General features: G+C 40.9%; 1 protein-coding gene across 4 annotated transcripts in view; it reads right to left on the minus strand.

The window, feature by feature from the left end:
• Positions 1-6844: 6844 nt before the first annotated feature.
• LETM1 (leucine zipper and EF-hand containing transmembrane protein 1) overlaps positions 6845-25359 on the minus strand; it is a 54530-nt gene continuing 36015 nt past the window's right edge. For 2 of the 4 annotated variants that reach the window (XM_084845022.1, XM_084845021.1), the window contains exons 11-14: positions 20856-20990; positions 20210-20400; positions 17328-17466; positions 6845-14150 (exon numbers count right to left, since the gene is read on the minus strand). In XM_084845022.1, coding sequence (XP_084701148.1) covers positions 14001-14150; positions 17328-17466; positions 20210-20400; positions 20856-20990 — 615 coding nt within the window. In that variant the 3' untranslated portion in view covers positions 6845-14000. Of the gene's footprint in view, positions 14151-17327; positions 17485-20209; positions 20401-20855; positions 20991-25359 lie in introns of all 4 variants that reach the window. The other 2 variants (XM_084845019.1, XM_084845018.1) reach the window with 1 other exon arrangement.

Raw genomic sequence — 25359 nt, forward strand, 5'->3', positions numbered from 1 at the left:
AAATCACCCCACCGCCTCCCTGAAGAAGATTAATGGCTGCCTGAAAAATGCAAGTATAAGACGATGCCCATCACCCCCCAGCGTCGTGAGTTTCGGCACTTTGCTTTCATGTACCAAGTTGAAGGGGAAGAGAAGAAAAGAGGTGTGTGTGTGTGTGTGTAATATTGTAAATCCCTGTCTAGCTTGTCTAGTGATAAATAGCCCTGAGAGCTTCCCCCTTTTCACAGCGCTGTGAGGCTTTTCATAAACTTGAACTCTCATTGCTGTAGACTGTGTGTCTGTGTTGTAGTCAGCTCAGTGCACAACAGGCTAAGTTTGATGTATGACTTTTAGATTTCCTTCTGCTAGAACTCATGCAGCATAGAGTTGCCGATGCAAAAATGGTGACCTAGAACTCTTTGCGTGTGTGAGTATGCCCATCCCTTGATTTTGATGAGCCCTGAGCATGCAGCCAGAGGAGCAGTATAATTGCTGGATCTGCTCCACCATGCCTTACCATGCAAAAAGTGTTTTCCATTCATTGTGTTAAATTGAAAAAAGTATGTTGTGTATATTTTATGATTTCTTAGATATCATAAAATATATGTGATATTTGCAGATTAGTGTTAGTTGCAACTCCAAATGATACTGAGTGTGGTTCCCAATGGATGACAAGAGAAAAGACAAAGACAAGTAGAGAAAGACAGAGACAAGTAGAAAAGACAGAGAAATAGAGAAAGTGGCAGACAGATAGAGAAGGGGAAAAAAAGAAAAAAGAGGAGGCAAGAGGCAAAGAGAAAGAACATTTGTAGAGAAAAAGCATGGCCATAGTTGCCCCCATGGTGAATTAGAAGCAGCTGATTGTGCCTGGCGCTTATTACCTAGGGGTAAAGTAGCCACAATAATGTAATAGTTCTTTAAGATGAGAAAATGTAACTAGAAGGAGAAGAAGAGCCTATCCCAAATGTGCATCATTGGGACTAGCGTAGGGCAGAAAGGTTTAAGTAAGTGAGTTTAACTTGAAAAAAAAACACATGAAGAGACAAGGCTGGTGCATAGAGAGGAAATTTTTATATAAAAAGTTTGAAACATGATCTGCAATACAGGCAGATCAGCAAGAAAAAGAAAGCAAAAGAAAGAGAGAGATTTTTCTTCCCATACTAATGAGTGAAAGTGTTATCAAGCACTTTGCCTGGGAAGTGAAGTTTGTTTACAGGAAGCTGTGCCTGAGAACCAAACACTTCTAGCCTATGCTGAAAATGCTTGCTAGTGTTGTGCTGCCTCATGGGTAACATGTATGGTATAAAACCCATTTAGCCCAATAGCTCGTGGTTCAGAGAAGCTGCCTGATCCAACCATTAGGTATGCCTGTGTGCTGTAAGTTACCCAATAAAGTCTCCTTATAAAAAACAAAACAAAACCTTGCTGTTAGAAGCCATGAGGGCAGGTATAAAGAAGTCAATCAATATGACTAAAGTGTCTAAAGTGCTGCAAGGTGCCACCGAGGCCCCAGAGCATGCTTAGAGCGTCTTTTAGATGCCTATCGCCAGTATACCCCCCTCGACCCAGAGGCCCAAGAAGACGGGGACGAAAAAATAGAAGAAGACCCAGGAGAGGCAGAGGCACAGTGTGCCCAGTGTGGACAAGATAGACATTGGTGGCATGAATGCCCAAATAAAATAAATCAAATACACAAAGGAGAAAACCAAAGGAGCCAGAACGGGCAAGAGAGAAGACAGCTTGAGAGGGGCTGTGACATTGACTGTGAGGGGCCGTGACATTGACTTCATGATTGACACTGGAGCGGCATCAAGAGCAAGCAAACGTTAGCCTTAAACAAGAAGTCCAAACACTGGGCAAAGTTCTTCAAGCCCAGCGTCGCTTTGTCTTAGAAAATAAACCCCCAATTCCCATTACAGAAGTTCATCCTTTCCAACCAAGAGATAAAGTATGGGTCAAAAAGTGGAAAAATGACCCTTTGACTCCCAGATGGAGAGGGCCAAAAACTGTTATACTTTCCACCCCCACAGCTGTGAAAGTAGCTGGAGTTAAACCCTGGATACATTAGACACGAGTCAAGAGAGCGAGGGGGGGGGGAGTGGACTGTGACCAGAAATCCTGAAAATCCTTTAAAAACTATTCTGAAAAAGCAGTAAGAAGACTCAGGCTAGACCTTACTGTGGGCACACCGGGAAACTGTCCACCCTGCGTACGGTCAGACCTGCAACTGAGGAAAATTGAAGAAGGGGACTAGACCCTAGTGCAGCTAGCCAGGTGAATAGCTGCCCAGTGTACGGTCAGATCCCAAAGAAGATCAAATATGCATGTTGTAGTGTTAGTAGTGTTGTATTATAGTTCCTTAATAAGGTATGAAAAAGGGGGGTCTGCCCCTGGAGGGGGAAGTTTGTCCCAGCGATTCGCTGATAATTACTGGCTTCACTTAGCTAACATCACTGGAGTAAAGCATTTTTGTTTACCAAGGGATATACCTGCAAACAGACTTATTAGCTGTTGCCTAATACCTGTCTGTAAGCATCCTGAAAAAAATTCAAAACGAGACTATGTTAAGCAATTTTAATATAAACTTGACTTATTCCCAAAATTCTGACTGGGGCATAGTTACGAAAATCTTACCCCCTACAGAATTTACTTTACACACCCCCATCATAGCTAAAACAAATGCCACTTGTGCACGAATGATTGTCAAAAATCTTCTGGGAAATGTAAAGCTATCCCTGCCCCCCCCCCACTGTAATGAAATTCAAAACATATCTTTTAATTATGCACATATACTTCTGCCTCATGGATGGTTTTGAACCTGTGGTTCCCGTACCTGGTCATTCATTCCAGCCAACTTGTCTGATAACCACCCATGTTGCCTTGGGTGCCAATTCTTCTGTTGCCTGGTGCCAATTCTTCCCCCGTGGCCAGAGAAAATCTGTTGACGGCAGCCTAGAGCACTCCAACTAACTGAAGATTGTAATAGCCATGTGCAGCTATACTCTGACTCAGAAAAATTGGCATTGGCAGTATCGTTAGTTGGAGTTCCAGGTCTAGCCTTGGTTGATAGTCTAGAAATCAACCGGTTAGCTTGCAGCTTGGCCAAAAGCATAAATGCCACCTCACGAGCATTGTCATTATTAAATAAAGAGTTGCGTGATCTAAGAGGTGCTGTTCTAAAAAATCGAGCTGGTATAGATTACCTCTTCCTTCTTCATCATCTGGGTTGTGAGATGCATCAAAAGCTTTGCTGTTTTAATTTAACTGATAATAGTAATGCTGTAGATGAACAGATCAACAATCTGCACCATATAGTGGCTGACATAATAGGACATGATTGGCTCGATTGGTTAACCTCTTGGCTTCCAGATCTTAGCTGGCTCAAAGCATTATTTGTTCTGATCTTACCAGTGGTATTAGTGGGGGTGCTGTTATGTTTCTGCACTCCCTGGTTTATGCGTTGCTTAAACAATCTGTTTACTGCCTCGGCCACAAAAACAGCTGCCTGCTACGCTCTAATAGCCCAACAGGAGGTTAAGTGATATGTATGTTACAAAAAGTTTTGTATTGTGCTTTGCAGACTATTGTGAGCATTCGCTTATCAGAAATGTTATAATTGTAATAAAATTATGCATTTAAGGGGGGAATGTAGCAGCCATATTGGGGGTCAGACTAAGTAACCTCATGCAGTCTCATGCTTCATGTTCTTGCTGAGCTCTTGCTCTCTGAAATATATGTTTGTAAGCTGACTAGATGCAGGAATCTCTTAACTTGTCAACAAAGGCTAAGGTCATAGTGATATGTATATCATGTTCTCTGCTGTTCTCTGCTTATCATAGCTACCCTATAACCCATTTCTTGTATTATAAACAATGGTGCTAGGAGAGGAAATGCTGAATACTGCAAACCCACACAGAAAGGGGCGGGGGAGATTTTGCATATGTGTCATAATGTCTATAAAAACAATTTGCTGATGTAAATCGGGGCTTTTGGCTCTTTGGAAGTGATTCCAGCCTTAAGCCCGCGCGTTAAATAAAGAAAAACTCTTTTTCCTTCACTCCGTGGTCTCTCTGACTCTTGAGTTCTGCAACAATCTGAGGTTGTATTTACCTAATTTTAAGACCTGCTAAGGACCAGATGATTTTTATTATGTCCTGATATGTAAAACCGTAGAACTCAAAGAGGGTGTACTTTCTTTTTCACATGACTGTATATGAGTGCCCCCTTTGAAATGCAACCCACTTCCACAACACAAGTGACTTTGCATATTCCCATCCTCAGTCCAATGTAAATACAGTTTGCAGGTCACTTTGTCTCATACTTTACTTGTTCTGTGCAACACCTTCCTGTCAACCATTACTGAACTGCAGATAAACACACACAGCAAAGTGTGAATATTTTTGTGGTGCTCTGGTGGTTCTGGATGAGAGTGACTGGCTGCCTCCTTCAAAGGAATTTCCTGTAATTCAGGACTGGGCAACTTGTGGCTCTCCAGATGCTTTTGGACTGCAACTCCCATCATCCCTCACCATTGGCTATGCTGGCTAGGGCTGACTGATGAGAGCTGCAGTTCAACAATATCTGGAAAGGCCACAAGTTGTCCGCCCCTGCTGTAATTACTATTTTTCAAGTAGTCACAATTCACACTGGGTGTTTTAAAAATCTAAATTAATTTATAGTACCACCCCAAGTGTTATGTTGCCATTTTTTAAAAAAAGTTATTGGGATGCCACTCCCTGTCCATCTGAGGCCCTGCTGCTCCCCAAAGTAAGTGAAATTAAGCTTTGCTAAATTTCAGAAAAGATTTATCTCCCCTTGTAAACAGCTGGTTGCTTCAGTTTGCTTCCAGCAAAAGGTGGTTCCTGAGACGTGACAGATCCAATGTGCAAGGATACCAAGTGACACCAACCATGGCTCTGAAGACTGTGAAGTCAGCATTTGGCAGACTATCACTGCAAATCTCTTATCCAGTAACATACTATGAAGTGGCAGATGTTGTTTCCATTACATTTGTTTTTTAATGTCAAGCGCTATTAATACAAAAACCAGCCAGTCCATCTCTTGTAGTCCTGGAGCGCCATCTAGTGAAGATAAAGAATTTGTCCAGATGTGTTGACTTCCAAAAGAAACTTTCCTACTCTCAACCAGTGTTAAGAAAAACATATGGATAAATAACATACAATAAGAAGAATTTGGTGACCACAGCCAAGCACTAGGCTAGGGCCCAGTTCAGAATCTTGGATTGATCCACAAAGGCATCCTTTCTAAAGTCTTGAGCTGGAATCCTTTGCCCTGTTTCAGACTTTCCCCTTTACCAACTTAAGAGTAATGCACAAGAGGCTACCGCTTGGGGCTTGAGCTAGATCATCCTTGGTGTAACATGGTGCCCTCCAAATGCCCTGGCCTACAACTAGGAGCTGTCAGGATCCTAACCAATTATGATGCTGGCTGAGGATGGTGGGAGTTGTAATGCAACTCATCTGGAGAACACAAGATTGGGAAAGGCTAATCGAGACTCCAAGCTATTTTTTTTCAGCTTTGCATGCCACTAAAACAACAAATTGAGATGACCAAGAATATATGTAAAGTTCTTTGAATGACCCAAGATGCACTATAAAAATTCCAAATATTAATTTCAATACCAAAGTAATACTTTATATTAAGTCATATTGCCAGGTAATATGACTTAGTCAGCCATGAGAACAGGAAAAAATAGTAACTTTCTCATTTGTACATCTTTGTCTTTGACTAGGTTCTTACTGTGTATTCTATTCCACCATGAATTGACAGGTTAGTGAATGAGAAAGCGAGTTTTCTCATTACTGTGTTGTTGTTTTTACAGAAATTGGGACCTGGATACTTGAGGAAATGTCTTAGTCATTAAGCTGTCTGTAGACTATGATCTTCCACAGAACCCCTCCTCAAGATGACCTTGCCATCTGAAGCGAGGCGGGTGACTACAGGGGTGAGGACTTTTCAGCTTTGGTGGCTTGCTTGTAGAATTTCCTTCTCAGGAAGGCTCACCTGATTCCCGCACCAATGTCTTTTAGGCATCAGGCAAATACCATTTTTATTTCCTCAAGCTTTTAACCTGATGTATTCTCTGCCCCAGCCCAATGATAGCCTTTTACTATTTTTATTATTTATTATAAACCACCCTGGACATTTTTAATTGAAGGTTGGTCTAGAAATGTCTTAAATGAAAATTTAAAATTACTTGTTTGTATTGTACTTTTAGCAAAATTACTATCATGTTACCTGCATGAAAGAGCAACATGGGGCTGGGGGTTGCACGCTTACCTCCACCTCCAAGGTCATAGGTTCCTCCTAGACCCTCATGTTGAACAGGGTGGCATCCTCTAACCATGGGATTTAGAAGCTAGGGTTGCACATTGAACAGGGAGTCTCCACAGACACAAAAGGTCTCTTGCTGCAGAAGGCATCCCTCAAGATGGGAGGGGCCAGGAAGAGTTGTGTGACTTTGGGGCAAGGCTAGATTTTCAGCTCTGCAGCCCCTTGAACTTACTTTGTTCTTTCACGCGAGTGAAATGCGTGCACAGGGCTTGTATATAAATAACTTATTTTGAATATAAATTACTATGTAGCATGATAGTGGACGATGCAGGCTACAAGTGTTTCACTTCACTTTGCTGGAAGTGCATACTGTTTTCATTAGAAAGATGTGCAAAATATTCTTTAACACAGGCTGTACACATGGTGGAAGATCTGAAGGCCAAGTGCCTGTATCAGCCTCCTCAAATTGCATCCTTAGCTGGGCTAATCGTCAAAACCATAATCATAAACGACTACCATCCCAACAACAAATGTTCTTCTAAAATACATATATTACATTATTTTTTTCTTTAATACATTTTAATTACTGTTACATAGAGACACAATTTCATTAGATAAGTCCAATACGTACATAAATATTTCAATAGGTGCATTCAATATATTAATAACAAATATCCACAGAAAATGTCCCATTATTTTCCTGCATTTATGATCTAGATCTTGCGTAGTATAATACACTGATTTACTGCATCTTTGACTCTATCATTCTAGTACTGAATAAACAAACTCCATCTTTCTATAAATCTCTTACCTTGCAGCCTCCCCCTCCTTTTCTCTTACGAAGTTTGTCAGTTTCACTGTATAAACCATGTCCCATATTCTATTAATCCATTCTGCAATGGTGGATTTTTTCCCCCCAATTATGAGAAATCATTATATGGGCTACTGTTAATAAATGCACCACCAATTCAATATCTTCTACATGTACTATCTCTTCAACGTAACAGAATATACTTATTGGTGGGTCCAGTGGCAAGTCATAACCAGTTATAGCTTTAATTTCTTCCACAACTGAAATCCAGTATTTTTTCATATTTCAACAAGACCAAAAAATATCCACATTATGCAATTTGCGGTTCCAGCAATAATCACTTGCATGAGGACAAATAAAACTTAATCTTGCCAGGGTTAAATACCAGTTGTAAATCAACTTGTAAAAACTTTTTGATTTGAATACAATATTGAAGGTATAATTTTCCAAATCCATTTCCATCCTTCCATTGGCATTCCCCTGGGCAAATCCAAATCTCATTTCCTCTGAAAAGTAATACTTGCTGCAGGCTCTAACTTTACAATCATACTATATGTAGAACTCAATGCCCATTTTGCTCCCTCAGAAACCATCAACTCTCAAAAATTGAGCAATCCCCCAAAGAGCCATATTTGCACAGCAATTGATTAACATGTATTTGTAGGTATTGAAAAAAAAAAGCCCCCCCGCCCATTCCCCATTTTATCCAATTATAAGATTACATTGAACCTTCCCTCGATACCTTCCTAAATTCTATTAATCCAGCCTGTTCCCATCATTCCAAACTGACCCTTATCTTCTTCATTGTAATTTAAATCTCTAAGTGGGGAAAGCCACTCATCTTGCTTTTAAATTTTTGCCATGTTGAGAATTACTGCCCTTCCAGAGCAGCTCAACATAAACCATAAAAAATATCCAGAACTTAATTACTGTCACGAGCACAGATAAGCTGATGAGCACTTAACATAGGAAGTACTTGAAGTGATGACAGCGTGTGCACCCCCCACCCCCCCGGTTTGGATGTCTGTCCACTGCAACAGAAGAATCAGTTCTAAAAATGGTACCCATAGGAATCATGCAACTCCCACATGGGAAATGGAACCCAGTTGGAGGGAGAAGTGAATTTCACCAGCAAATTCGGAGTGAATGCTGCAGGGCTCCTAGCAAGAATGATGGGACCTGGATGGAAGATGGCTATATCACACGCATTCAAAGGGTCCCACATACTTCTCACAATAAGGATGATCTGCACACATGCCTTACTTCAACCAATTCTATTAATTCTGCTTTACTTCTTACAAGTTAGACATGCTGTGGCATCCGCCACTCCTTTTACTCACGCTTTCCCCTATAACCCCTTCACGCCTAGGATAATAAACTTCAGAAGTGGGATGTGTCACTGCCAAATCAACTGTACCCACTGACTTAGCTAACCTTTTACCCATCCACAATCAATGCCAAGAGTGTCGAATTTATCGCTATTACGGTTATTTCTAATTTGGGTAGTGAGTGCTGGCTAATATGTACTCATGTATGAGGTAGCGTAAACAAAGACCAAGCTGGCACATGGATTTAACTCAGTCAAATAAAATAGAAGTTTATTATTTACAAGATGTTGTTTCAGTGTTGTAGATGTTACATTGATGTTAATTATCCTAAGCCTGCCTCACTACCCCTCTAAATCCTCCCTCTCCATCCAAGATGGTGCTCCATCCCACTCCCAAAAAACAACCGACTCTCCTGCCAAAACTCTCTCCCTCTCTTGTCCTCCTGGCTCACTCCCCCCTTCCCCGGGTAGAACAAGAACAGCCAATCACATACAAGCCCCATCCTGCCCACAGTTAACCTTACCTGTACATTCATTTCCTGCAAAATGAAATACTTTAGTTATGCAATAAAACAGATTAACATAAGCAGGTGATTTTGTCACACATGCCATAAAACACATTGGCCCTGTTCACACGTAACATGAAGCCATAATGGTTAGGGAATTTGCGCTAACCACAGTGGCTTCATGGGCTGTGTGTGGGGAGAAAAAATGCTAACTGCGTTTCCAGAACACCCCCCCCCCCCGCAGCAGGGTTAAGGGGTCCTGGGGTGGCTTACTGTGACATCTGTCGTGCTCCCTGGTGGTTAAAACGGCCTCCAGGATTACAGGCTGCGACCTTCGAGACGGTGGCCTAGAGGATCTGCTACTTCCGACGATGGTTTAGCCGCCGCAGACTTTCTTTACGGTTGTCGGCACATCAGAATAGCTGGAGTGGCCAGCACGCACGTTTTTGTGGCATGCGGATAGTTAAGGTAACTATGGAGGGGGATGGTTACGGGAACCACACGATGTTACATGGTTCCCTGTCATATGAGGGGCACATGCACCACGGTTTCACTACCCTCCCCCATAGTTACCCTCCCCCATGTGTGCCTGAACAGGGCCATTAGGTTAAAAAAATGAATTCATACATAATGTACATTCAGGATACTACCATATATAAATTACAGCTTTAGTATATCATCGGTTCCATATCAGTAAGATTGTGCTATATCCTGATATCAGGATCAATATCTGTTTTTCCTTGACACCAGAGTACCTTTGAGGAAAGAATCTACTCCTACAATCAGTTCTTCATTGGACTAAGAAAAACATGCTGCTACCAACATATAGAGATTGCTGCTGACCCGCTGCCTGGAAAGGTGTGTCTGCCTGCGTGTGTGTCAGGCGGGTGGAAGAGATGTAAAGGTTTTGAAAAAAACTGAAAAATGTGGTAGGGAGGAATGTGGGTTTTTATTTTTATTAGAAACAAGTATTTTATTTTAGAAATATAAGGTAACAAGCATATAACAAGGATGAACAGGTCTTTTTTCATTTGTTTCCAAGGACTTAAAAAAATTCTGGAAAATCCAACGATTTTAGATCATAAAGTATTTTCTTTTAGAATGATGAATAAAATGTTTAAGACAAGCTGTTCATATATTGCTACTGAGCCTGTACTCCCCGCAAATGATGTCTAAAAACTATGTACTAGAAAGACTGTTAGACTAGAGGCGCCAACTTCCTGGAAATTTTGGAGCCATGGGGAAAAAATGTTTTTTAATCCTCTTTGTGAAGATTCCCAGCATAGCTATTTCTCTCATCACCTATTACAATTGTTGATCTAATGTATCTTTTACTGATAGACATTATGGGATGCTCCAAGCCATGCTCAGTTTCCAATCATGTGAGTAAAGTCACCATATCATACTTTGTGAAGATGTGCATTCTTGACCATTTGCATTTTGTTCTATAGAGTTCTGTGTTTCTGGGCTTGTTCTGGTTAGAGGATATAGGAGTTAATGGATGTAATTCTAAAACCCACATGTGAAACACTGCTGGTTATCGATGCTGTGTCATGCAATGGAACATGTGGGTTATCCCACCTGTTTCTTTAAAAAAACACCTTTGAAATAAATTACTTAAAGGGGAAAAATGCTCACAAAATGAAGTTATGGCTTCTAGCTTTTTGCTTTTCACTGGGAAGAAAGTTTAAGGGAGCAATCCTACGGAGGAGAGTTGGCCGCCTCTGAACTCTGAGGCGACCGCCTATCCAATGCATGGCAGGAGGACTGCGGAAGCATCATCTCCTCCACACTCCAGCCACCCCGCATTCATGGCTAGACAGCCGATTTTGGCTATCTAGCCGTGGGACATCAGAGTATGGTGTGGGAAGACCGGACAACACATAGGAAGTCTAGTACTGGCACTTACAAACTCCCCGCCCTCAGAAATGCCCCTTTCCCCCCTGCTCTGCACTGCTTTTACGAGTGTGGGGACAATCCGCACTGCCTACGAGGCAGCTGGGGAGGGAATGGGGAGGCGGTTCTCTGGGAACCGACCAATCCCATGGCCATCTAGCTGCTGTCTAGCGGCCATAGGATTGTGCCCTAAGTGTGCTTTTTCTACTATGGGGTTCTTTGGATGATTAAAATCACCGATACTGGGCTACCTCACTTCATGCAAATGGTGTTTTGGTGCAAACCTGGATTAATTGTTCAGTTTGCAACAAGCAAACTTTTTAAAGCAGTAATAAATTCAAGTTGGAATAAAACAAATTAACACTAAAAATGTAAAGCCAAATGCATCAGTAACTTTATTTTGCTGCACATTAAGAAGCAACGTCTTGTCAGATTTATTATATGAACCAAAATGCTTTGTTCATAAATAATCCAAAGTTTAAAAGGTGGGATAAACTATACTTTTATTTAATAATTTGTTTTATGTAATAATTTAACCTTAGACAGATAAAAAGGATTTTATACACAATGAAACGCACACATGAAATCACTAGCATTGCATGTCTACATTTAAATACACACTTATTTTGTACTACTGATGGTACAAATCTCTTTTCCTGATGGAATAAAACTCCATTTTGGAAAAAGTAACACGGCATGTCCCATGATGATCCAGTTAAAATTCACACTATTCATGTGAAATTTCATTGCTAGTGTGGTGCCTGCCAGCCTATTTTGCCAATATGCATAATTTACTATTCATCTACTATTTGAAAGGAAACTATATTTTTCCAGATTTCTGTTTACTGGTTTGCATGCATCAGCATAAAGTCTTTCTGGGGATTTTACACAGGACTTGCGGGGGAAGGGGGATGTCCCCCTCCCCAGTATCACGGACAGTGGAGTGTAATATACTTTTTCAAAGTAACGCCAGCATAATTCAATCTTTACCCATGCTAGATCATTGAAGCGGTAACTGGAATTTGTATTCCTTGCCAATGTCAAAACTTTTAGGAATATATAACCTGGTGCCCTCCAGTCTGGACTACATAATGCCCAGCAGCGTAGGGCAGGCTTATATAATACATGTGGCCAAGACTGAACAAGATTATTAGGAGCTGGAACCTTGTGACCAAAAGCTGAGGTCATCCACTCATCCCAGTCCCTCAAAGACCATCATGCACAATCCAGACCATGGATGTATTGTGACGTTTAGTGCCTAATTCAACCTGAACTACAAACATGAGGGTTTGCTCTAGAACCCTCATTCTCAAAGCACAGAGAGAAAACAATTACAAAAGTAGGAGAAATAAGGTCCTCCAGACCTTCTGGATGAACATCAATTTATCAAAACATAAGTACATAACATAATCTACATATGCTCGTTCTGCATCATCAACATACATATGTGAAGAAAAGTGACATGAATACTTTTTCTCTGGACTAAAGGAAGTCCAAACTACTATAGAAAATTTAAGAATCCATAACCAAAAGGAAACTGAATTTACCAAAAACCAGCCACTCAGAATTAAGTATCATTGATTTCAAAATTACTTCCCCTCCTTGGAAATGGACTTGAAAGCACCCTTAATTGTATTGGAAGTTTAAAGTAATGCCAATATGAATGTTAGGTTACCAAAATTGTATTGATATCCAGGTTACTACTAAATGATAGGGAAAATGTAAGTGAACAAAAAGGGTAAAATGAAAAACGAAGCTAAGCAATCCACTGGTTAATTTTATCAGATTTTTACTAGTCCTGCAGTAAGCAAGGCAATGAAAAAGTTTGTATGATCCCAATTTACTGGGATAGTCACTGCATACCCAAAATGAAATTCAAGTGATTAGAATCACCCATTATAGTCTAGGAAGCATTCAGGTACAAAGAAAAATTGTTTTTCACAATTTCAAATTAACAAAAAATAATCAAATTATAATTTCTTTCTAGTCATTCTACATGTTAGACACCAATACAAAGCTACATTTTGAAAATAGTTAAATAGTCATTTCCTCAATGTTTTAATTCCACAAATATAATTTACTTTGTCAAACAGACTTAATTCTCAGGCTTAAGGACACCCAAAAGAACAGTCTTTATTTAGGGAAGTCGTGCATAATTATTTTTGTTTTGTTGACAGGAAATATTAACCCCCAACAGTGAGCAATGGCTTTGTCTTGTGCATCTACTTACGGCCTAAAAGCATTCCAAGCACTTCCCTCCCTCGATACCCATGTAACTTACACAGCATATCACTCTGCCTGCACATTCCCAATGGCCACCTTCCAGATGGGGAAGATTGGCCTGGAGAAGCCGGCAGCTGCTGGAATTACTAATTACACTATAGTTTTTAAAATGACAGAAGCATTGATAGGAAATCCTATTACCAATGGAAAAAATGGGGTGGAGACCAGTGTTAATATAGATAGATGGGGAGAATTAAAGCAGAGCAAGGAACTGATTTTCGCCTTTTGAAAATGTGTGTGCTGGCAGTGGGGTAGTACTGCATCCCCTTTTCTATTTACTTTTTCAGTGATACATCATCTAATGTTGAGAAATTGGCAAAGCCTCATGTTGGGGGAGGTTTTTGAAAATGTCTTGCTACAATATAGCTCTAAAGTGTTAGTCTGGACTGTTTATTATGCCAAGGCAATGACAGCAGTTTCAGAACACACACATTTGTCTGGATAGGTCCTTTAAACAATTAATAAATTTTTTTGGTTGGTCTCTATAGTGGGGGTTTTGCTGTACAGATGTTCACTTCTTTGATAAGTAGAGAAGCGTAAGTGCATGCCAAGTAAACATAATATTATTTAAAAGGAAGTTGCTGGTTCCTTGTGCAATGCAAGGAAATTCCTAATTTGTATCACAATCTTTAATAAAAGTGTACTGAATCAGTACAGCATACCAAAGAGTGCACATGGTTCCACAAGACAGAATAAATTCTTAAAAGACGAAAACTGTTCTTATCTTTGTGGAATGATCAGTTGCCTGTGTTTGATCAGAGAAATGTCTTTCTGTATCTTCAAAGAAAGTTTTTAATCTTGATTTGCCAATAGATCACTGATGTTTCTCATCTCACAAATAGTAGATGCTGGACATGGTACAGAAGGTGTTCCACTTAATTCAGCCTTGGAATCAGACTGAAAACTAATTCTTCACTTCTACAGCTTCCTTCTCGGTCTTTTCTTTAGTCTTCTCTTTTTCTTCCAGTTTGTCTTCCTTTTGCAACAGTGACATGATCTCTGCTACTTGGTTAGTAGAAATATCAATATCTTCTTTGTCAATCAGTTCTACCACCTATGCAAAAAATGTAAAAGTATGTTATATGCATAACAAAAAGTAGTTACATTTTGCTTTATTCACAAATCTTGAAATCTTCCAGTTAAGGAAAGTAAGGCAAGCATGCCTGCCTACGTGAAAAACGGATTCACAGTATCAACCATGAGTGGTGCAGCTCAGGCTGGGCTGGATCGCAGGGCCCAAGTCCAGGGCCCCACAGAGAGAGGCAGGTAATGAGGGCATCAGAGCAGCAGAAACAAACTTCATTTTATTCCTGCAGGCATTATGGTGCTATGATTTAAGTTAGTAAAAAATTGCACAGGCTCAGAGTATTTAAAAAAAAATCAGACTGGCAAGCAGTTGTTGTAACATATCAAGAATACAGAAGCAGTAGTAAAGCATGGAATGGCAAGCAGTGAAGGGAAAGAAAACTGAAGTAACTTCACAACTGAAGTAATATACAAGGCCATTTAAAGAAGGGCTCATAAGAGCATTAATCTATAATTTATTGGCTTAGAAAGACCAATGCGGCATTTCCCAAACAGCACTCTCTTTGTCATGAGTGGGTATTGATGTTTGGATACAGTTGGAAAATGTATGATTTCCCTTACAATTTTATTTATTTAAAATATTTCTAGGCACTTTTAAGAGCAAAAGGCCACCCAAGGTGGCTTACACATATAACAATGGTAAAACCAGAAAAAATTAATAAAATCAACAGACACTAGCCCAGATGGTAATAAAATCTAAAGCACAATTGCAGCTAAAAACTCAGAACAGTACACAGAAACATACTCGGGAAAAGGCCAGAAAAAACAAGAAAATCTTTAGGGACTTCCTAAAAGCTTGCAATGACAGAGCCTGATAGATAAATTAAATATACTGGAGGAAACAGGTATTTCCTTCATCTCCTCAGACACACACATCTCAAATCTCTAGCTCACTAATCTAAATCTACCCATAGTAATACAATTCACCAACTCCAGTGAGCAGTTCCTTCCTTCCACAGTTTAAGGTGTTGTAGTACCCATGTCACAATAGCCTTAGTGTCATCTTGCACAAGGTAAAATTGTGTGGAGTCCTTTAAAAACTCCTAACTATACCATTTTGCTGGCATAAGAACATAAGAAGAGCCCTGTTGGATCACACCAAGGGTCCATCTCATCCAGTATTCTGTTTACACAGTGGCCAACCAGCTGCCTGTAGGAAATCCACAAGTAGAACTTGAGTGCATTTTCTTCATAAGGGAGTTGCTCCAGCTCCTTGATCAATTTAGTTGCCCTTTTCTTCCAACTCTACAATATCCTTTTGTAGGTGTGATGACCAGAACTGTACATAGTCTTCCAAGTGTGATCACACAATGGATTTGTGTAAGGACAGTATGATATTGGCTGTGCCTGTTAAGAAGCCATGTTGATTCTTCTTCAGCAGGGTTTGTCCTTAATTTTATCTTTAATAATGTTTCCCACCAATTTATCCAGAACAGACCTTAAGCTAACTGGCCTGTCATTCCCTGGATCCCTTTTTAAAAACTGGCATTACATTGGCCATTCTCCAGTCCTCTCATATAGAGGCTGATCTTACGGACATAGTACATATTATTTATTTATATTGTTGATAGAAGATCAGCAATTTCACATTTGAATTCTTTAAGAACTCTAGGATAAATACCATCTAGGCCCAGTGATGTGCTTGCTTTCAATTTGTCAATAAGGTCAAGAACTTCATCTCTCGTCACCACTATTTGCATGCACAAGTTTGTTCCAGCAATACAGGATCACAGTTGATTTCATGGCCCTTGGGACTCTAGTCCAGGGATTCCACCCTCCTCACCCCCAAAATTTATCCTGCACAGCACTTCATTCTACATCGGATTTTCTCCACTGCTGGTGTAGTGCTGCCAGTTCTATATTCTGCGTAATGCAGCACAGAATCTGTCTCCAAAACCAGTTAAAATGGAAGAGTAAGAAGGCAGATTGCAAATAGTGAACAAGACTATAAATCTATGAGCATTTATGTGAGGGCATTTCTTGATTACTGTTATTAGCATTTTAAAATTATTATTAATAATAATAACAACAAGATTTATATACTGTTTCTTATTTGAAACAACTCCTGAAGCAGTTTACAAAAGAATAAAAGCAAACAACAACAAAACAAAGAAACAAAACAGACTGCATACACGCATGCAAACACAATAGCATCATGAGGCTGGTACAAAGATTGCTTTGACTTTCCCACAGCCATTTAGCTAACAGACACGTTTTCAATGAACCCCTAACACATGCCAAAGCTGAGGCCTGACGTATTATATAACTTCATCAGTGTGCACAGTGCTTAATGTAAAAAAAAGGGTGTCCCCAACCAGTCGTGTCCGACTATAGGGTGCGGTGCTCATCCCCGTTTCTAAGCCGAAGAGCCAGCGCTGTCCGAAGACGCTTCCGTGGTCATGTGGCCGGCATGACTGAACACCGAGGTGCATGGAACGCTGTTACCTTTCCCGCCGAGGCGGCCCCTATTTATCTACTTGCAATTTCTTGCTTTCGAACTGCTAGGTTGGCAGGAGCTGGGACTGAAGACGGGAGCTCACTCCGCCACGCAGCACTCGGGTCTCGAACTGCTGTCCTGCCGACCTTCCGGTCTGAAGTTCAGCATCTTAACCACTAAGCCACCGCGGCCCTTGCTTAATGGAACACAGGGCAAACAAAGGCACCTCAAGTACGGCTGCAGTTGCCCGGGGAAGGTGAAGCCCTTGACTTCAGTTATAAAAGGTCTGGTAGAAAACTGAAGAAGTTCACCAAGGCCACCCCTGAAAAAGAGCAGGGCATAAAGACCATGGTCCTAATGTAAAAACCTGAGGACGTTCATGGAAGGAAGGTTCCCATCCCCTCCTCCCCTGCATCACCCTCTGCCCCCTGGTGCCTCATAGTTCAGTTAGCTGCAGGGAGGACAAGGGAAAGGGAAACTTTCCTTAAATTTACTCCATCTTAGAATCCAAGCCTTTTTGATACATATGATACATACCAGGAGCTTATAAACAAAATGGCTAACTGATGTCAAAAATACAAGCTTACAAAATCACAGCATTATCAAAATCAGCTGTACGAACAGTAATGTTTTAAATAAAAGGCATAAGAATTGTCTGACTAGCGCATTTCTAAAAGCATAAAACAAAATATTCTTCAGCACACTCACCTTCACAACATCATCTATGTCAATTTTTCCATCTTTATTTTCATCTAGTGCTTCAGCAAGCCTGTTCAGTTTGCTTTCAGGTATCTTCTGAATCTGTTTCATCACGCTAATAAGCTCATTGATACTGATGAGATTCTCCCTAAATGGGAAACACAACCTGTATACAGCAAGCAGTTACTACAAAGGATTAAAACACATATACCCCCCCTACACACACACACACACACACTCTATATGGCACTAGTTATATAACCAGATTCCATAGTGAAAACCAGATACACCACATTTATCTTCAACTTGATTAAAAAATTGAAAAAGAAGCCAAGACCGGATAGAATAGAACCTTTGATAGTGGTCTACATGTTCAGAAAGAGGGTAATGGGACTATCTCGGGCCACTGTCACCCACAGAATGCAGGAGTGGGGAATTGCTTGCTTGCTTCCTCCCTTCTACTTAGAAAAATCAGCACATCAGTGAAAAGACTAGGTTACAGCTCTTGTCCAGACAGCCTCTGCCTCCTTTACAGGCTGGGGTGTTTGTGTTCTTGGGAGGGAGGGGGTGTCAGTCATAACTCCTGGTTTCATTCTAAGGTACTATTAAAGAAATTACAGTGGATAAAAATCAGTGATAAAATCTAATGCGTCTATCTCCTGTCTGCTGCTGTGGTTGACTGGGAAGCTGCTGTATGGGAGTGTGCTATGTGTGTTCTAGTCCTGCCTGCTCTGATAACCCCTTTGTCTCTGACATTAATACTGCTGGCCAAACAGGCAAAGAAGTCTATTTAGCATTAAATCCACTGTTTGGGGTGGGGAGAACCTGGATTACCCATTTTCCTCCCCTGCTGCGAGGGTGTGGTTGTGGCTCCCCTTGTTGCTTGTCCTAGTTCCCCTTTGCCCTGCCTATTGAAAGGCTCCTTTTATTCAGATGGGTATTGGTTCTCACTGCAGGGGGAACTTGAACCCTTGTTTCAGGATAGCTTATCTATTTGTTATGCATGCCTCCTCCTAAGCCAGTTGTCTTGGTCTTCCGTTGTACTGTCTACCCTTCCTTCCCCATGCATAGATCAGTCAAGAGAAATCCGCAAGCGGCATGTGTGAGAAGGGACATCTGCAAGGACCCCTAGAATTTATCAGCCGTTGGGCTCCTGCTGCCTGTACTACAGCGGCTGATGCTACAAAGCATGGTGTCCTCCTGTGTGTGTGTACGCGTGCACGCAGACATGCGTGTGGGGAAGATGTCATGGAGACATTTCCCTCTCACCATGCATGAACTAGCTGATGTTTTTACAAAGTGTAGCTAAAAGTGGATTGCCCTGTGCTTCTGATACTGGTTAGTGCTTTGGAAGAACAGCACCAAAACAAATCCAGGCTTCCTTCTAATTGTGGGGATAGAGGGGATCGGCCCCACAGTAGTGCTAAGCATCTCCAAACTTCAGCAGAACTGTAGTCATAACCCCTTCTCCAGCAATAAGGCTGAGAGGAAGCCTGGGGCTCATCTTGCTCCTAGAACATCAGCTATGGTGAACAAAATTGTAGACCTCTGCTCCAGGGTTTGATTCTGAAGGGAAGAAGGAGAACGCTTTACTAGATTAACTTGAGCACTGACCGAACACTGCATTTTCAAACAGTCACTTACCTCCCATGGAACTTTTGCATGTTGTAGAAGATTCTGCAGCAAGTCTAGGGTGCACCTACTGAGGCACTGGTCAACCCTGTTGAACTTCACCATCACCCTACATGAACTTAAGGGTGCACCGTTGCACACACCCAACACTTCCCCTTAAGCTACATGTCACAGGGGAAGACAGCTTGGCGTCTATTATCTCTTTCAGGAAAGCTTGTCCACCATTACCAATTTTAAGGAAACCCTATTAAGTTTCCAGGAATCCAAGCGATTCCTGGAACAGTTGGAAAACCATTAACAAGCTATTTGAAATGTTTCATTATTTTCTACTTGTGATACTATGGTAAACAACATACTTTAAATTGCTTGTTTGATGGTATATCATCCCTTAGCAACTGAATACAAATTAACAATCAAAGCTAGGGCTGCAGTTGGAAAGACTGTGGTTTAAAAGCTATATATTTATACATAAGTTTGGGTTGCCTGAAAATCAAATCTTCGTTATTTAATAGTGCAGCATTAATATATACTTAGTAGAGCACCTTCAAAGTGTTATCTTTGAAGCCTGAAGTAATATTGACTGGAAATATTAAACATCTAGTTCAAGAAAAATGCAATTTACTTTTATTGATTTGTGGCTGCAAGTGCCTGGAAACAAAAAATTCCTAATGTTTCAACATGGTTAAGAAAGATACAGGATCTAGCTATTTTGAATAAAATTCCAAGAATTATTCAAGAGAAGGAAGAATCTATGTGAATACTATTGTCTTTACTGTATGTTATAGCCAAGTATTATATATTTATGTCTATAGAGTTATAATCCAATTCAAGGAATCTTAGTTAATCATGAGTTTTAGTCGATCAATTGATCAAATTTGTATATGTGAAAAATACACCTCTGAAGAATGAAACATGCTTGCTTTGTTTTTAAACAATGCATGCATGTGCCACAGCAGGCATCAGCTCAGAAGAGACATTCCCCATTCACACGCAAATGGGGAAGAATGCCCCTTTTAAGATGGTGCTTGCCATACACAGACTCTACATAAGTACTTGTATTAAAAACATTTTTCCTGCTGAATGATTCATCAAGGGGTACCTTTTCAGTCAGGAAAGAACAGTTTCCAGCTACAATCATAAATACATGAAAATTTAGACTACAGAAGTTCTGAAACACACTTCCTTCAGCTATAAAACCTTCCTCAAGCTAACCATACTTACAAGAATAAACTCCTTCATTTATAACAACTATCACTTACCCAATGGGAGGAGTAGTACCGCTGTCCAACTGTCCATCCACCACTTTTTGATCTGTCTCTAACTCCCCAATAATTTTGCCAATCTGCCCAATCATTCGGTTCACTCTTTTGGTCAGTCTCTTGCTTGCTTTAGATTCTTCAACTATTTCTTCTTGTCCCGCCTTAGACAACTCCTTAATCTCCTGCAAATCCTAAGGAACAAAAATATTTGCATGAGGGACCATTCATATGCTATTCAGAGATGTGCCGGAACAGGGTGGGTGGAAGGTGACTTTCCTGTCCCCTCCCCACCCCAGCAGCCCCTTGGAAAGCCCCTCAAGGGTCAGGGGATCCTCCTGAATGGGGTGGACTGTGGTGCAGAGGGCCCAAGACGAATGGCTGAAAACTGGGTGGCGGCACCTTCTGTCAGCAGGCAAGCTGGCCGCTTAGTTCTTCTATCTGATAGGTCTGAGGTGAGAATCACCCTCTTATCTTAAGGTGACCTGTCTCAGTCTCCCTCTATCAGAAGCACAACGTCTAGGAGGAGAGATCCTTGGCAGCTTCCCTTGGACAAGAAGTATGATTCATGATAGCACTAGTTTTCCCCTCCCAATAAAAGGTCAAAATTTATTTTACTGGCTCAAGCCAGCTCGTAGTCTCTTCTTACCTCACTATACTCTTGCACATCATCCTTGAGTTCCTCAAGTTCCTCCTTCTCCTTTGTTAGTGATTTCTTTTGTTCCTTTAATTTAGTACAAGCATCACTAAGCAAGTCAATCTCTTCTTTGGTTATTTCCTCACCCTAAAACAAAGAGAAATGAGTAATAGTTATGGAGAAAATCCCTTCCAGAAAATGGTTTGGAGCCCCTCATGTTTTCCACTTCTTATAACAAAGTCTTAAATTTTTTTTAGTAAATATAGTTCCAAAGGAAATCCAAAACTTTTAAGACATGTATAGATAAATGGAATTACTAGTTTAGGATTACAACTTGTCCTATATGGGCATCATTCATTGAATTGAATAGGAATTGTTACTGTAGTATGTACAGGCAGGGTTTAAAATCAATCACATCTCCTATGTGTCTAGAAGTTGTTTAATATGAATTACATGAGTTTTAACATATCATGTATCTCTCTTGCTTAAGCTACTTGCCCTTTAGACATCTCTCTTCAGTGCACCTATTTTCTCTGCTTGTCTGAATTGCCCAGGTTGACCTGGGCAGGACTGATAACCCCTTGGGCAAGACTTTGGACCATTTGACCAACCAGTCCTTCCAATTCTATGATTGTCTTAAATTAATACTTTTAAGTAGGTTTAAAAACTGTTAATGTATACAGTAGTCATAAGTTAATGAAGGGGAAGTCATGGTTTTAAGGTCTTTGAGACACCTACATATTTTCCTGGTAAAAACTTCACATGGACCTCACTGATCAAGTCAAACAGATGAGACACTTTTTCACTCCAGAAGGCTGAAATAGTACTTTCCATTTGCTTAGAATAGAATGAGAGAGAGCTAATGGACAGGCCAAGGGCAAAGCCATTTTCTATCTCTTATTTGGGGGGAAAGAAATCTGGGCATCTTTATATAGTTCCTGACTCCACAAAATGCTGTCTCTGAAAGGCAGTCAGCCAGATGTTTAATACTTCCCAGAGAAAGAGAAGGTAGGGATTGTTATTAGTGTTCCAACTTTTTCTCCTCAGTACCTAATCCTTTCCCACTGCCCATCATAATTCACTTGATTCTTCTGTGAGGTTGAGAAAGAGGAGAGGATGGAAATGTGCAAGAAAGTTAACTACAAAAAGCTCTAACCAGAAAAGGATTTCTGTAGATTTCCGTGGCTACCTATTATATCAGAATAAGAAGAATGAGCTGCATATTTTAAATAGAGTTGCTGAGAGACTGTTCGTATTGTATTGTCAATGAATGAACAAATAAGAGGACAGTTGCTGGCTGGGTTCTTTCCTTTCTTGTTCTCTTTGGTGGCCAAGCAATCCATGCAACAATTCCATGTGCCAATCACAGCATCAAGGATTCCTGTTATAAAAGTGGTGTATCCAGCATTGAGCCAATGCAATATCACCATAAAAGCACAGACTGGAGGGAAGACAGCTGCAGTTTAAACATTAATGAATAAAAAGACCCTGAGTAATACAGACTCATAGACTTGGAAGGGACCATTTAGGCCATTGAGCCCAAACCCCTGCTCAGTGCAGGAATCCAGCTCAAAGCATCCCTAACAGACAGCTGTCCAGTTTTTGCTTGAATACCTCCAGTAATAGAGAGCCCACCACCTCCCTAGGCAGTTGGTTCCATTGTCTGACTGCTCTGACCATTAGGAAGATTTTCCTGATGTTCAATCGAAATCTGCCTTCCTGTAACTTAAGCTCATTATTTTGTGCGCTACAATCTTGGATGATAAAGGACAGGTCATGGCCCTCTTCTATGTGACAACCCCTTAAGAAGCTGAAAAGTTATATTCCCCCAACCCAACCCTTCTTTTCTCAAGGCTAAGCATACCCAGTTCCTTCCATCTTTCCTCACAGTACTTAGTTCCTAGTCCCCTAAGAAACTTTGTTGCCCTTCTCTGAACTAGCTCTAATTTATCTGAATCCCTCTGAAAGTGTGGTGTCCAGAACTGGATACAGTATTTGAGGTGAGGTCTGACCAGTGCAGAGTACAGTGGACTATTATGTCCTGTGATTCAGAAACAAAACTTCTACTGATGCAACCTGAAATTGCATTTGCCTTTTTTGCAGCTACATCACACTGCTCACTCTTATTCAGCTTGTGATAGACTACATAACTCCACGATCCTTTCAGAACATACTATTGTCAAGTCTTATTGCACAATTTAGAATCAGACTAAAGAGAATAGGGAAGACCCACAGATCAGTTAGAATTGAGCTCACTAATATTCCTCATGAATATGCAGTGGAGGTGAAGAACAGATTTAAGGGACTAGATTTAGTAGATAGGGTCCCGGAAGAACTATGGAAGAAGTTCGCAACATTGTTCAGGAGGCAGCAACAAAAAATGTCCCAAAGAAAAAGAAAACCAAGAAGGCAAGATGGCTATCTGCTGAGACACTGGAAGCAGCCCAAGAAAGAAGGAAAGCAAAAGGCAACAGTGATAGGGGGAGATATGCCCAATTAAATGCAAAATTCCAGAGGTTAGCCAGAAGAGATAAGGAATTATTTTTAAACAAGCAATGCGCGGAAGCGGAAGAAGATAATAGAATAGGAAGGACAAGAGACCTCTTCCAGAAAATTAGAAACATCGGAGGTAAATTCCAGGCAAAAATGGGTATGATCAAAAACAAAGATGGCAAGGACCTAACAGAAGCAGAAGACATCAAGAAAAGGTGGCAAGAATATACGGAAGATCTGTATAGGAAGGATAATAATATCGGGGATATATTTGATGATGTGGTCAGTGAGCTAGAGCCAGACATCCTGAAGAGTGGGGTTGAATGGGCCTTAAGAAGCACTGCTAATAACAAGGCAGCAGGAGATGATGGTATCCCAGCTGAACTGTTTAAAATCTTGCAAGATGATGCTGTCAAGGTGATACATGCCATATGCCAGCAAATTACGAAGACACAAGAATGGCCACCAGATTGGAAAAAATCAACTTATATCCCCATACCAAAAAAGGGAAGCACCAAAGAATGTTCAAACTATCGAACAGTGGCACTTATTTTACATGCCAGTAAGGTAATGCTCAAGATCTTGCAAGGTAGACTCCAGCAATTCATGGAACGAGAATTGCCAGATGTACAAGCTGGGTTTAGAAAAGGCCGAGGAACTAGAGACCAAATTGCCAATATCCGCTGGATAATGGAGAAAGCCAGGGAGTTTCAGAAAAACATCTATTTCTGTTTTATTGATTATTCCAAAGCCTTTAACTGTGTGGATCATAACAAACTGTGGCAAGTTCTTGGTGGTATGGGGATACCAAGTCATCTTGTCTGCCTCCTGAGGAATCTGTATAACGACCAAGTCGCAACGGTAAGAACAGACCACGGAACAACGGACTGGTTTAAGATTGGGAAAGGAATACGGCAGGGTTGTATACTTGCACCCTACCTATTCAACCTGCAGAACACATCGTGCGACGTGCCGGGCTTGATGAAGCCAAGGCTGGAGTTAAAATCGCTGGAAGAAACATTAACAATCTCCGATATGCAGATGATACCACTTTGATGGCTGAAAGCGAGGAGGAGCTGAGGAACCTTATGATGAAGGTGAAAGAAGAAAGTGCAAAAGCTGGGTTGCAGTTAAACCTCAAAAAAACCAAGATTATGGCAACCAGCTGGATTGATAACTGGCAAGTAGAGGGAGAAAACGTGAAGGCAGTGACAGACTTTGTCTTTCTAGGGGCAAAGATTACTGCAGACGCTGACTGCAGCCAGGAAATGAGAAGACGTTTACTTCCTGGGAGGAGAGCAATGACAAATCTTGATAAAATAGTGAAGAGCAGAGACATCGCACTGACAACAAAGGTCCGCATAGTTAAAGCAATGGTATTCCACGTAGTAACCTATGGCTGTGAGAGCTGGAGCATAAGGAAGGCTGAGCAAAGGAAGATAGATGCATTTGAACTGTGGTGCTGGAGGAAAATTCTGAGAGTGCCTTGGACTGCAAGAAGATCAAACCAGTCCATACTCCAGGAAATAAAGCCAGACCGCTCACTTGAGGGAAGGGTATTAAAGGCAAAACTGAAGTACTTTGGCCACATAATGAGAAGACAGGATACCCTGGAGAAGATGCTGATGGTAGGGAAAGTGGAAGGCAAAAGGAAGAGGGGCCGACCAAGGACAAGATGGATGGATGATATTCTGGAGGTGACGGACTCGACCTTGGGGGAGCTGGGGGTGGCGACGGCCGACAGGAAGCTCTGGCGTGGGCCGGTCCATGAAGTCACGAAGAGTTGGGAGTGACTGAATGAATAAACAACAATTGTCAAGCCAGGTATCCCCCATCTTATATCTGTGCATTTGATTTCCTTTTCCTGTATGAAGAACTTTGAACTTGTCTCTGTTAAATTTCACTCTGTTATTTTCTGCCCAGTTTTCTAACCTATCAAGATCATTTTGAATTTTCTTTCTGTCTTCTAGGGCATTAGCTATCCCATCCAATTTTGTGCCATCGGCAAATTTGATAACCATCC

Source organism: Heloderma suspectum, chromosome 3, assembly GCF_057233095.1.
Source record: "Heloderma suspectum isolate Gila_16-S chromosome 3, 16-S_ref, whole genome shotgun sequence".
NCBI lineage: Eukaryota > Metazoa > Chordata > Lepidosauria > Squamata > Helodermatidae > Heloderma > Heloderma suspectum.